The 14155-nt window shown below is 49.2% G+C and overlaps 2 protein-coding genes across 2 annotated transcripts in view; both read right to left on the bottom strand.

Moving 5' to 3' along the window:
• Positions 1-1187: 1187 nt before the first annotated feature.
• LOC149500045 (activity-regulated cytoskeleton associated protein 2-like) lies at positions 1188-4295 on the bottom strand. The gene has a single exon (XM_089738235.1). The coding sequence runs from the start codon at positions 4293-4295 to the stop codon at positions 3663-3665; it is 633 nt and encodes a 210-aa protein (XP_089594361.1). The 3' UTR covers positions 1188-3662.
• A 1120-nt stretch (positions 4296-5415) lies between these two features.
• The window catches only part of UGT41A3 (UDP-glycosyltransferase UGT41A3), a 49405-nt gene continuing 40665 nt past the window's right edge, over positions 5416-14155 (bottom strand). The window contains exons 8-10 of the mRNA XM_089738234.1: positions 12949-13168; positions 8774-8877; positions 5416-5634 (exon numbers count right to left, since the gene is read on the bottom strand). Coding sequence (XP_089594360.1) covers positions 5453-5634; positions 8774-8877; positions 12949-13168 — 506 coding nt within the window. The 3' untranslated portion in view covers positions 5416-5452. The remainder of the gene's footprint in view (positions 5635-8773; positions 8878-12948; positions 13169-14155) is intronic.

Raw genomic sequence — 14155 nt, 5'->3', positions numbered from 1 at the left:
AGAGTTGTACTTCTTCTTGAGTGAGTCAGAGTTTACATCCTTAGCGGCCTTTGCCCTAGCCCAAGCCTGGTAGCATTCCCGCTTGCGACGATGTGCGTCACGGCAGGACCCACCAAACCAGGGCCGAGACCTTTTTTTTTTTTTTTTTTTTTTTTTTTTTTTTTTTTTTTTTTTTTTTTTTTTTTTTTTTTTTTTTGCCACCGACGGGCACCGCTGAGCTAGGAACAAACAATTCCATGCCCTGCAGCACGACGCCGGCAACCGAGTCAGCGCAGGTGCTAGGATCCTCTGACTTGAAGCAAATCTGCCCCCATGGGTAGGATGCAAAGAAAGAGCGCATCCCGTTCCAGTCTGCCGACCTGTAGTGCCAAACACGTCGTCTACCAGATGGAAGTGGTTGTGACGAGACGGTGAGAGGCACCACGCTCCGAACTAGGCAATGGTCCGATGACCCGAGAGGAGCATCGACCCATACCCGAATGGGTTCGGGGCGAGAGGTCAGCAGAAGGTCCAATAAGGAAGGCGAATGGTCTTCCACATCCGGCACACGTGTGGGAGAAGGTACCATCTGCGTCAGACCATTGGCAATGGCAAAATCGTGAGCAGACCTTCCCGCATGGTCAGTACGTGTTGACCCAAGCCAGTCAGAGTGGTGGGCATTAAAGTCGCCCAAAACCACAATTTCTGCGGTAGGAATCTGCTCGAGTATTCTGTCAGTGGACACCTGCAGGTGCTCGAAAAGCCGGTCAATTTCCGAATTTCCGCTATGAGACCTGTAAAGGCACGCGTAGACGCGAATGTGATCTTCACAATCGACGCGCACCCAAAGGGTCGACAGGTCTCTGCCTTCAAGACTGCTGAGCCTACGGTAACAAATTCCCTCCCTGACGTACACACACACGCCGGCGCGTGGCACAAAAAAGTGCTCCAGGCTATAGGCCGGGTACTTTAGATATGAAGTGTCAGTTGGGGAGGAAATCTGCGTCTCCGTCAGGAAAAGCAAACCTGGCCTTTCCGTCTCTAGATGGTGGTGGACGGCATTTAAGTTCGAGTGAAGTCCCCTGATGTTAGAAAAATCCACTGCTAAAGTGGAGGGGGACTTCTTCCTTATTGGGCTCAGTTTGCACCCAGCAGCTGTGATAAACGACGCTTGATGTGCCCCCCAGAATACGATGGGCAGCCTGAGCCAGAGCGAGAGGATAGCATCTCTCGCTCTCGCTCAGAGAGGGATTCTCCAGTCTCTAAGAGACTGGTACCCTCCTGGGGTATTTTATTTGTATCACTCGTCGCCATCACAAAAATCAAAAATAGCAAAAGGGGTGAGGAAGGAAAGGGAAGGAGAAAGGTCACAGAGGGTGAGGAATTGTGGGACAGGGAATAAAAAGACAGGAAGGGGCCAACTGATACTCATTCCTACACGCAACGCAACAGTCCCTAGAAAATCTGTTGCGATACGTGTAGTATAATGAAAGTGACAGTTGATATTTGGGCCCCGAGGTCGAGGGATAAGGGCGCCGGGACTCTCACTCACCAGTCGAAACGCGGTGGCCTCTAGGAGGCCCCCACTTCACGCTGATTTTCTGTGAGAGGGTAGTGTTTCACCGGTCGATCCTGCCCACCTACGTGCTACAGCGAACTGCAGACTTGGATCTACTACTCTCAACTTGGTGGTGCAATGATGCTATTGGCAGGTGATTTTCGACAAATATTGCCAGTTGTTCCACGCTCAATGCCTGCTGATGAGCTGAATGCATGTTTGAAGTCGTCCATTTTATGGAAATACATTAAAACACTTAAATTGAGTATAAACATGAGAGTCGAATTGCAGGAAGACCAGTCTGGAGAAGTGTTTTCCAAACAACTGCTCGATATTGGTAATGGTATTATTGCTGTTGATACATCATCTGGATACATTACATTCCCTACCAATTTTTGTAACTTTTGTGAATCAAAGACAGAACTCATGGAGATGGTTTTCCCAAACATTGCTCAAAATTACGTAAATCTCGTTTGGTTAAGCGAACGTGTTATATTGGCAGCAAAAAATGTTGATGTGAATGAAATGAATTTTCAGATTCAAGAGAAAATAGCTGGCGAATTGAAGAATTACAAATCAGTTGATTCCATTACTAATGAAGATGAAGTTGTCAATTATCCAACAGAATTTTTAAATTCGTAATATAATATCAGACGGTTTCTTCGAAGGATTTAAACAGTATGGGAGTACTGATATTGGTGTATGCTCACCTGTTTCGATGCGATGCTCAGCAAACGGTGTTGGACCTCCCCCTGCTCTGAAGATGTGTGCGTGCCTGTCCAGTACGTCCGCGAGCGCTTGCCGCTCAGCTGGCGTAAGGTGAATACCTTCGTCATCCCTAAGGATGTCTGCAGCGGCGCAGGAAACTTTTGCGCGACTTAGGTTCGAAACACAGATTATATTTTACCATCGCATCATCACTGAAGAACCAAACCTCTTCTTTGAAGTCGATTACTACTCCAGCTGCGGTAATAAAATCTATTCCTAATAACGTTTCATTATTGGTGGATTCAGGAAATATGAGGAATGGAGTGGAAATAATTGTCGTCTCTAGGCGTACATCGAGTGTGGTGGTAAAAACGTCCATAATGCGCACCACACCGTCGGCAAGTCTGACTCGTTGAGAGGAAACGCGGAGAGGATGGTTGTTCTGCTGGAGGAGAGCGTATAGCGTATGACCCGCGATGCAGTGTTTTGCAGCTGTGTCTATTAAAGCGGTGCCGTCAAAACCCAGTATATTCATGTTAAAAATCGGCCGTACGTCACGACCAATAGGGGGTCCCTTAAGATCGTCATCTCCGCCGCAACCATAAAAACAATCAAATCCCATTACATCACGCTTATTCCCATATTTCGGAAAATTCGGGTTTATCCCGTTTTTATCACAATAATTTTCAAATAATGGTATACAAATCTTACTGTCGCCCGGACATCTTTGATGAACAAAATTTGAATCCTCTGCGACCGCGCAGGTTAATGTTTGACATTGCCCGTTTGTATTGGCATTGCGGCAAAGATGTCCGTCGACGCCAGAAAACATATCCAAATTTTTATTATTGTTGAAATAAAAATTATCTTTTTTAGGTTCGGCAACCAAAGAGTTAACATTTTCAGTTGTGGCGGCTGAAGGGTTAACATGAGTAATGTTTTCGCTCGGACTATTATTATTTTTGCGATCGTCACTCGATCGATTACATGTTATGTATTTCGTGTTGCATGCAGTGATATTGTGGTTCTTTTCTCGAGAAGAACCTGGGCGATCAATACGAGCTCGATCGGCATTATCACTGTTATCAGTAACCTTAAACCGCGACCGATTTGAATTATGGGCAGCAAAATTATAATTTTGTGGAATTCGCCGCTGTTTATACTGTGTAGGTAGGCAGGTATGTAGGTATCAGTGCATGCATCACTATTTAGCAAAATAGGTATACAAGTTTCATGAACTAAATTAGAACTATGAATACGGTCTTTTACTGATTTGTCGTTTTCAAATTTAAAACACACTTTTGAATCGACACAATAAAATGACTGATCACTTTTAATTTCACTTTCACTAGATTTTGAGTGAGTTTTATTTTTAAATAAGTTAGTATGAAATTGATCACCTTGTTTTGAATCTAACTTACGACACTGGTTCTTCTCGTGACCGAAGAAATGGCAATACGAACATTTCGGGCGTCGCTTCCTTTCGACGGAGTCCAATACACGGCGTTGCGGGAGCAAGCGGCGGCTGCGCCGCGGGCTCGTGGCCGGCGGCGGCGCCGCTCGGAGCGCACGCGGCCGTGCGCGCTGCTACTGCTGGCGGAGGGCGGGTGCGTCCGGTGCCGGTCGTCGACTCGTATGGTTTTCTTGCTAATTCTCCCGTCGGTCTTGAGGCATCGTGCTCGTAGCGAAGTTCGTCCGTCGCGTCTTCAATTTGGCGCGCTCTTTGCAGGAGCACGTCGAATGAACTTACTTCGTCGCGGCGAAGTCTCTCCCGTACGCGGCGGCTGAGGAGTCCGTAGATCATGTCCAGCTGGACTTTCTCGCTTAGGTCGCCGGCAGGTAGCTTCGCGAGAAGAGCGCGCGTCGCAGCGATGAAACGGTCCGTTCTTTCATTGTTTTGTTGACCTCGTTTGAATAGTTGAGCGTATATACGGTGTGGAGGTCTGCGATCACCGAAAGCGTCTCGTAGGGCTGAGACGGCATCGCACCACGAAGATATGGAGTACTTCACACCCAGCCACCAGACGGCGGCGTCGCCGCACAACAGCATCGACAATCCCCGGACGGCGTTCTCATCCGAGATGTCGGAGCAGTCGCGATAGGCCTCGGCCGCATCCAGGAAGGCATCAAGCGACTCACTTGCAGTCCCACTAAAGCGCGCGGTACATCGGGCGAAGTTCGCGTGTGCATGTGATGCGGGCACTGGTGTTGATGTATTGTGCCGTATCGTTTCAAATAATGATTTCAAAACCTCTGTTTGGCTCCGCTGTAGTGCCTTTACTATTGTTGACACGTGCTAGCTGGAGAAGGTGGCTTCGGCGGGGCCACGTGGCTGTCGCCGGATCGGTTGTGGTGATTGGAGCGCGAGGCGTCAGCAGCGCCGATTTCGCAGGCGGGAGACGCGCTCGTAGATGCTTCTCGAAAGGACTCGTAGATTATGCGCGAGGCGTCACCGGCGCCATTTTCTTGGGCGGCGGACGCGCGGTACGACGGGTCCGTTGCATCATCATCCCTGCGATTTCGGCTAGCACGGTTATCACTTCGAGTGCTCACCATGATCATGAGTTCACAATTTTATTTGCAAAACCGATACGATTCGTCGACTCTCCGCTAGATTTTCCTTACCACGTTGAGGCGCCAGTTTTGTGTTGTCCAGCTGGAGCACTGGGTACGAATACTCCAGAGGGTCCCACAAACAAGTTCGAAAAACAGGTAGTAATTGAACGTTTAGTGGGATCTTGTTGAAAAGTTGTACACCCAGCCCCCTAAAAGAGTTGCTTATTTTCTTAATTCGAGCCGCCTGCAACGCAAGCCTATGTTTGTTCCTAGTGTTCACATTGTGCAAATCGCAGACTCTGGGGAATTCTTCAATGTTTTTACACGCACGTACAATAAATTTTCAAAAATGTATTGGGACGCTAAAGTTAGAATTTTGATTTCCTTAAACTTGTTTATTTCTGAGTATTTTCTTATGACGTTGTCACGTTCAACTAACGTCAGTGAGCCGACTTTGCGGACAAACGATTTTTAATTAATCACTGATCGCAACTTTGTACACACACATTAACACACATTAACACACAGTAGCAAAGCCTGCCGATGCCAACAATGACTCGTAATAGAAAGAAACCCTAAAAAAATAAGGGTCAACCGTCACACAAAAAAAGCAATACAAAAAAATAATTTATTTACAAAATAAACTACAGATTAGTTTTTCTTGACTTTAATCCTGTTATCACCGCCGTTTACGGAGGTCCAGAGGTAACACAAGATCCTCTTGGCCACTACGTACACCGCGAGGCACACCGGCAGCAGTGCCGCTATGATGTCCACGAGCCAACGCTGGTACCACGAATACAGCAGGCTCTTAGAGCGCAGATGGTAGGCTCCTGTAACATATATTAATCAAGATTCCATGCTCTTAGCAAACGGAGCTAGGTTTGCGATTTGATGCAAGAGGCCGTTGACCCCTGGCGGTAGGACCTCTTGTGAGTCCGCAGGGGTAGTTACCACCACCCAGCCTATTTCAGCCGTGAAGCAGTAATGCGGTTCGGTTTGAAGGGTGGGGCAGCCGTTGTAACTGTACTGAGAGACCTTAGAACACATATCTCAAGGTGTGTGGCGGGACTTACGTTGTAGATGTCTATGGGCTTCAGTAACTACTTAATACCAGGTGGGCTGTGAGCTCATCCAACCACCTAAGCAATAAAAATATAATTCTCTTTCTCTTCTCTCTCTGATTCTCTTAAGGCGTCTAAAAATATAATTTTATCATTTTGTTATTAGAGAATTAAAATGAAGTTGATTAATATGAAAGATTAATCAATTAATTGATTGATTAATATGAAATGTCATAAATTAATATGAAATGAATCATGCCAATTGATTAATATGAAATACTAGCTGACCCGGCAGACTTCGTAGTACCTCAATCGGTAAATAAAAGACCTAAACTATTGTATAAAATAAACTTAAAACAAAAAAAAGAATCCTTCCGACAGGGGACACATCAAAGGAAAAACAAAATTGTTATTTTTATTTAATTCCGAGCATTTTCATATTTAGCTACCTTTCAAACCTTCATTTTTATATATATAGACTAGCTGACCCGGCAGACTTCGTAGTGCCTCAATCGATAAATAAAAGACCTAAGCTTTTGTTTAAAATAAACTTGAAACAAACAAAAGGAATCCGTCCGGAAAATTTGTTATTTTTATTTAATTCCGAGCATTTTCATATTTATATACCTTTTAAACCTTCTCTGGACTTCCACAAATAATTCAAGACCAAAACTAGCCAAATCGGCCCAGCCGTTCTCGAATTTTAGCGAGACTAACGAACAGCAATTCATTTATATAACTAGTCTGGTCATAAGTATTGTCACACAGTAGAAACTTTTCTTTTAGAATGCTGGCCACAAAAAACTTTATTGAATTCGAATTTCGAATTGTTCATGAAAATAAAAATGTATACTTTTAGAATTTTACTCATTTTTTAAATATGGAGTGGACGCTTAGAGAAGACCGTGTTGCAGTTATTGCGTTGCATCGTTGCGGTTACCCGCCAATCCAAATTTTTAACATACTGAAAAATTTGAATATAACCAAAAGATTCGTTTATCGTACCATCAAACGATACAATGAAGACTCTAGTGTAGATGACAGGTCAAGAAGTGGTCGCCCTCGGTCTGTTAGGACTCCAGCAGTGATAAAAGCTGTGAAGGCGCGAATTCAAAGAAATCCCAAACGTAATCAGAAACTGTTGGCCCTTCAGATGGGGTTAAGCAGAACCACGGTGAAAAGGGTGTTAAATGAAGACTTAGGGCTTCGGGCATATCGAAGAAAAACAGGACATCGTTTGAATGCTCGTCTAATGGACCTGAGACTGAAGAGACGCCGCGCTTTGTTGAAGCGGTACGCGGGAAAAAAATATCGGGAAATTCTTTTTTCGGATAAAAAATTTTTTACCGTAGAAGAGAGCTACAACAAACAAAATGATAAGGTGTACGCACACAGTAGTGAAGAAGCGAGCGACCGTATTCCGCGTGTCCAACGAGGTTATTTTCCATCCTCGCTCATGGTATGGTTGGGAGTTTCTTATTGGGGCTTAACAGAGGTACATTTTTGTGAGAAAAGTGTAAAAACGAATGCAGTTGTGTATCAAAATACAGTCCTGACGAACCTTGTGAAACCTGTTTCTTATACCATGTTCAATAACAGGCTCTGGGTATTCCAACAAGATTCGGCGCCAGCTCATAGAGCGAAGAGCACACAAGACTGGCTGGCGGCGCGTGAAATCGACTTCATCCGGCACGAAGACTGGCCCTCCTCCAGTCCAGATTTGAATCCGTTAGATTACAAGATATGGCAACACTTGGAGGAAAAGACGTGCTCAAAGCCTCATCCCAATTTGGAGTCACTCAAGACATCCTTGTTAAGGCAGCCGCCGATATTGACATGGACCTCGTTCGTGCTGCGATAGACGACTGGCCGCGCAGATTGAAGGCCTGTATTTAAAATCACGGAGGTCATTTTGAATAAACTTTAGTGTCATAAGAATCTATGTTTTGTTAAGTTCATTTTGGTATATGAATGGTTACATAATGAATAAACTTGTTTCAATTATTTTACATTAAACATGTGACAGAATTTATGACCTGACTAGGTATATAGACTAGCTGACCCGGCAGACTTCGTAGTGCCTCAATTGATAAATAAAAGACCTAAGCTTTTGTCTATACTATAATATTATAAAGAGGAAAGATTTGTTTGTTTGTTTGTTTCGAATAGGCTCCGAAACTACTGGACCGATTTGAAAAATTCTTTTTCCATTAGAAGCCGACATTGTCCCTGATGAACATAGGCTACTTTTTTTTTTTTTTTGTGTCTCATGTGTGTTTTAATGTTTCCGAAGCGAAACGAGGGCTGGTCGCTAGTTTAAAATAAACTTGAAACAAACAAAAGGAATCCGTCCGGAAAATTTGTTATTTTTATTTAATTCCGAGCATTTTCATATTTATATACCTTTTAAACCTTCTCTGGACTTCCACAAATAATTCAAGACCAAAATTAGCCAAATCGGCCCAGCCGTTCTCGAGTTTTAGCGAGACTAACGAACAGCAATTCATTTATATATATATAGATATAGATTAATCAATTGGCATGTAACGAGATGATACGGGTTGAAATATAATCTCAGTAAAATGGTGGTAATTTACTGAGACTTTTTCAGTGAACTTTTTCGAAGATCTCAAGAAGCTACGACCGGTGGCATTGTTAGTTACATTCCCCTACATTTGTGCACTTTTACAGATAGTAACAGTTAATAAACCACCGTTATTACACATTTAAACCTGACACACAGTAATTAAACAAAATGAAACAATTCACACAACTTCGCTCCTCGCGTTCCCGCTAAAGTCTTTTAAATGTCATTTTGCTGAGGACTTTTTTTTAGGCATAGCTCGAAAATTGAGGCAAAAGGTAAACGTCTCATCGAGACAACAAATGACGTCACAATATTACTCACCATTAGTTTCGATGGCGACCTTCACGTAATGCGATATCAGCTTGGCCGGCGGCACCACCTTATCGCCGAAGACCTTCGACAGATATCTCGCACGTGTGTAGTAACTGATAATACAAAAACGCAATAGATTCGTGATTACATTCGTCTGACGAGCAGGTTTTTATGTTCTTTGTCTGGAGGTGTTTATGATCTATATACGTATATATTTAAACGTATATAAGTATGTATATAAGTCTCTGGTACCCATCGCACAGGGAATCTTAATTTAAGGCCGAATGACCGTGCGTGATTTGTTTCTAGTTATTTACTTATTTATATAAATACCCCTAATTCGACCCCAAACCCTTTTTGCAGCCCAGAAAGTACTAGATAATTTAGGTATTGCCATCCATCCATCTATCAGCCCACAGAGGTCCACTGCTGAACATAATCCCTAGCCAAGAGCTCCTACGACCGGCGCCTGAATTCAGTAGACTCCACTACGTATTCCTCCAGTACGGGGTCGTTGTTCTAGAACTTTTTGACCCTAGTGACTTGGATCTTCGAATAGTTCACCTGCAAATCTCAAGCCGCCACAATTCTGTATTGAAAGATACGCCGTAATACCAATGCAATAAGGGTCTGAGCCGTGAGTTCTGAATATAGGAGCGAGCAGTTGCTTAAAATCAATGACAGAAACTCATTATTTATGCAAGTGTAGCGTTCGCTCACGCGGGCCGCACTCACATGAACAACCTATAAATCATCCAATCCCCTTTCTGGAGGATAGCCGAAGACGAGCGGTTCCTCAATGTCTCATGATGATCAACATAATGTCCGTTGTGAATGTACTTATGTGTCGCAATCCTCACATGATTGTCGTAGCGTTATCACGTGTTGATACGGGACGCAAGCGCCGTCTGTCGGAGTTCGGTAGGATCAACTATTTACATGTTGTTTCACGGGGCCCGGAGAGCGCCGCCTCAGGGGGCCCACCTCGTGATCGGAGGCGTTCGCGTCGAGATCGAGGCGACCGGGTTGCGGTACCTCGGTCTCGTACTGGACGGTCGTTGGAGCTTCCGCGCTCACTATGAAAGGTTAGGTCCCCGACTGATGGCGGCTGCCGGCTCGCTGAGTCGGCTGTTGCCGAACGTCGGGGGGCCTGACGTGGTGGTGCGCCGCCTCTACACGGGGGTGGTGCGATCGATGGCACTGTACGGGGCTCCCGTCAACACGCCCTGACCCGCGACAACGTTGCGGTGTGGCGACGTCCGCAGCGCGCGATTGCGGTCAGGGCGGTTCGTGGATACCGCACCGTCTCGTTCGAGGCGGCGTGCGTGCTTGCTGGGACGCCTCCCGGGGACCTGGAAGCGGAGGCGCTCGCTGCGGATTACGTGTGGCGATGCGATCTCCGCTCCAGGGGGGAGCCGCGTCCCGGCAAGGCGGAAGTTCGAGCGCGGCAGCTTCAATCTCGGCGTGCCGTGCTCGAGGCGTGGTCTCGCCGCCTGGCGGACCCCGCCTACGGGCGACGGACCGTCGAGGCGATCCGCCCGGTCCTCTCGGACTGGGTGAATCGCGACCGAGGACGTCTCACCTTCCGTGCGACGCAGGAGCTCACGGAACACGGCTGTTTCGGTCACTACCTGCACCTCGTCGTCCGGAGGGAGCCGACGCCAAAGTGCCACCACTGCAGTGGCTGCAACGAGGACACGGCGGAGCACACGCTCGTGTACTGCCCCGCTTTCGCGGAGCAGCGCCGCGTCCTCATTGGAAAAATAGGACCGGACTTGTCACTTCCGATCGTCGTGGCTACGATGCTCGGCAGCGACGAGTCCTGGCAGGCGATGCTCGACTTCTGCGAGTCCACCATCTCGCAGAAGGAGGCGGAGGAACAGGAGAGGGAGAGCTCTTCTTCCCTCTCGGCGCCGTACCACCGCCGCCGAGCCGGGGGCCGGAGGGGGGCGTATGTCCAGCCCCGGCCCCTATGAGGAGGCAGCCTCCTCCCGGTGATGGTCACGGGGCGACCTAAGGGGGTTGAGACTGCGCCGCACGCCACCGTCACTCTAGCGCGCTGGCACCAGGAGGACGGTACGGCGCGTCGGCGGCTGCGGACTGCGATGCGGTCCGCATTTTCGTCGTCGCTGTCGTCGCCGAACATACTGTGGAAAAGAAACCCGTTCGGCGGTGTATCGCGTTCCGACCCGGCAGGCTGATTCTGGCCCAGCGGGGTATCCCGAAACGCTAGCGGCATCGCCCGGGCGGCCTGGTAAGGCCGCCGTACCGCGGAGACCGACGTCGTTGGTCGTCGACTATCGCCTCGACGACCCGTCGGTCGGGCGTCCTCGGGGTGGCGCCACGTGTCTGGTTGTAGTGTTGACCGCGGGAACTCTCCTACTCTGACCGGGTTCTGACCCCAGACGGAGATCGGACGTCGGGTGTAAGAGTGCAGGGGAGTCGTTTAGTGGGTGGGCCCTAAAATCCTTGGGCCCGCGGTCTGCTCTCAACACCTGCAGATCGTTGAGTCGCACATACCCCGCGCGCCCCCTAGGCGCGAGGCCTCGAAGGAGGATCGGCCCCCCGGCCCGAAAAAAAAAAGGGGCGCGCGGGGTATGTGAGACTCAACGGTCTGCATGGTGTTGTGAGTAGACCGCGGGCCCAAGGATTTTAGGGCCCACCCATTAAACGACTCCCCTGCACTTTTACACCCGACGTCCGATCCCCTCCGAGGCCAGAACCCGAATGAGGTAGGGCCGTCTCGGTACGGAAGCCCGTCAGGCCGCCCAGACGGTGCCGCTGGTGTCTGGAATACCCCGCTGGACCAGAACCAGCCTGCCGGGTCGGGACGCGATACACCGTCGACCGGTTGCTCTATTACTCCAGGGCAGCGCGCTAGAGTGCTGGTAGCGCGCCGCGCGGCCTCTAGCCCCTCAGGTCGCCCCTTGACCTTCACCGGGGGAGGCCGCTACCTACAGGGGCTACCTCCGGCCCCCGGCTCGACGGCGACGGATCGGTGCGGAAAGGGAAGAGCTCTCTCTCTCTCGCTCCGCCGCCTCCTTCTGCGAGATGGTGGACTCGCAGAAGTCGAGCATCGCCTTCCAGGACGCGTCGCTGCCGAGCATCGTAGCCACGACGCGCGGCATTGAGAGGTCCTCTCCTAAGACCGCGACGAGGGCGGCGCGTTGCTCGTCGAATCCAGAGCAACGCGCCAATGTATGTTCCGCTGTGTCATCCTCGTCGCGGTCCGCGCAGTGGTGGCACTGCGCCGTCGGTTCCCTTTCGCGGCCCACCCAGTCCGCGAGAACCGGGCGGTCCACCTCGACGGTACGAATGCCGGCCGACGGGTCCGCCAAGCGGCGAGACCACGCCTCCAGCACGGACTGCCGAGATTGGAGCCTCCGCGCTCGAACTATACCTTCGCCAGGGCGCCCTTCCCGCCTAGAGCGGAGGTCTCTACGCCACCTGTAATCGGCAGAAGCATTACAGACCCTATCATGCCGACGTTGTATGTATATGGTGGCACTATTGTGTCTTTTCATCGCAGATCCCACAGTACATGAAAACTAAAGGTTTTAAACCCACTGTGTCTTGCCGGTTATGACTTACGGGGCCGAGATGTGGACATTCACAGCGCGGCTGGTCCGCCAGCTCAACGTCGTTCAATGAGCTATGGAAAGAGCCATACTCGGACGAGGAATTGAGGTTATGGGAGGTTTAACGATGGAGGGAAGATCTTCACCGAACGGGTGATATTTCTCGGTAGACCGACGGTCCGACTGTTGTTCCGAACTTGTTTAAATGCAAACTTAGCTTGAAAATTTCGTAAACGAGAATCAGGTATATGTGAAATATCTTGTGTCCCGTGATGGCTACTGCCACAAGGTTATTTGACAGAGAACTAAAGTTATCCACATAGCTCAAAGAGCCAGCAAACTGAAGTGACAGATAGCTGGCCATATAAGCCCAGAACTGACGATCACTGGAGTAGACTGGATTTCTAGTGGAGACCACATAGCGGAAAACGTAAAGTGGAATGCCCCCTGACTAGATGGTGCGAAGATCTCTGAGCGGTGACTGGTAAAAGGAGAACCGAAGATTGGGCTCAGTCGTATGGAATGGGAGAGACCTATGTCCAGCTGTGGACGACTGTTGGCTGATGATGATGATGATGATGATGTCTGTAGAAATTAAGTACTCACCTATCATTGCTCAGCATTTCATTTAGAGCCACCTTCATGTCCTTAGCCATATCAGGCTTGTACTGTATGCTTTTCGCAAATCCGTGACGGACAGCCCTGTTGGCGTTCGCGGGTTGGTCCCCGAACACCGGCACAGCGAGGATCGGTACCCCGTAATGCACGGTCTCGAGGATGCTGAGCAAGCCACCGTGCGTGATGAAGACCTTCACGTTCGGATGAGCTACGGAGAAAAGAGGGAGGGTATTGATACGAGGGCGGGATGATAAGTAACTAGCCTTTGATATTTAAAAAGTTAAAATTTAAAAAATATATATGTCGTAGGCGGCGCCAGGGATGGCTCATTCTCGCTCACGACTCGGTCGTGCGCGGACGTGCTTCCGATCCGTGGCCCGCTTGCGAGCTGCGTCTCTGAACTCACAGTTGTGCTCGACAGTGTAGTGACCGTGAATACATCGTGCTTACAATTCGGTAGTGCGGACGTGCCGATCCGTTGGTCGCTTGCGATTTGCGTCTCGGAGTCCATTTTTGTGCGCTAAAGTTTTGTAACCGCGAACCCACCCTTACCAACTGCCTTTTTCAAGGCAAAACCAATCGCTACGTTCAGGCTTCCTGTGGCACTCACAGGCTAGCGATTTCCTAACCCTTCCCAAAACAACAGTATTTTCAAGACTAGACCCCCGCTCGCGATTCTGCCTGCTGTAGCACTATACAGCCCGAGCGGGTTCCTTTCCTTTTCCCCGCCGATTGCCGTTTCACGGCATAGGCATTCCCCCCCCCTGCTCCTTGCTGTCCTGCAGCACAGGGGGTTACAAATCCTATCCGGGGCCTCGCCTTTCGGCGAGTTCAACAAAAGTCCCGGGGCCGCCCCCCCCGGGCAAGAAGACCAAAAAATGGAAGAAGATTGTGCTAGTGATATTGTCGGGTTCCTCCGGGATAGGTACCCGTCAATTAGGGCCGAGTACCTAGAGTTTAGGGCCGCCCGTGGCAATCCCTCCCCCCCCGCGTCCGTCGCCGCGTACTTCAAACGTGCCTCGGAGGCACGCCGCGCGCCCCCCGCCGCCGCGTCAAGTTCGAGCGCACGTTCCGACGTAGCGACTCACGAAGCGCCTAACGCTACCCCCACCCCCGCGCCCGCGTCGACTACGTCATCGCGCGTTCGTCCGTCGCGACCTCGATCGTTTCGAGTTCAGGCTCCGATACCGAATCG

Source organism: Bombyx mandarina, chromosome 24 (assembly GCF_030267445.1).
Source record: "Bombyx mandarina strain Sakado chromosome 24, ASM3026744v2".
NCBI lineage: Eukaryota > Metazoa > Arthropoda > Insecta > Lepidoptera > Bombycidae > Bombyx > Bombyx mandarina.
This window is presented reverse-complemented; position numbering and strand designations above follow the sequence as displayed.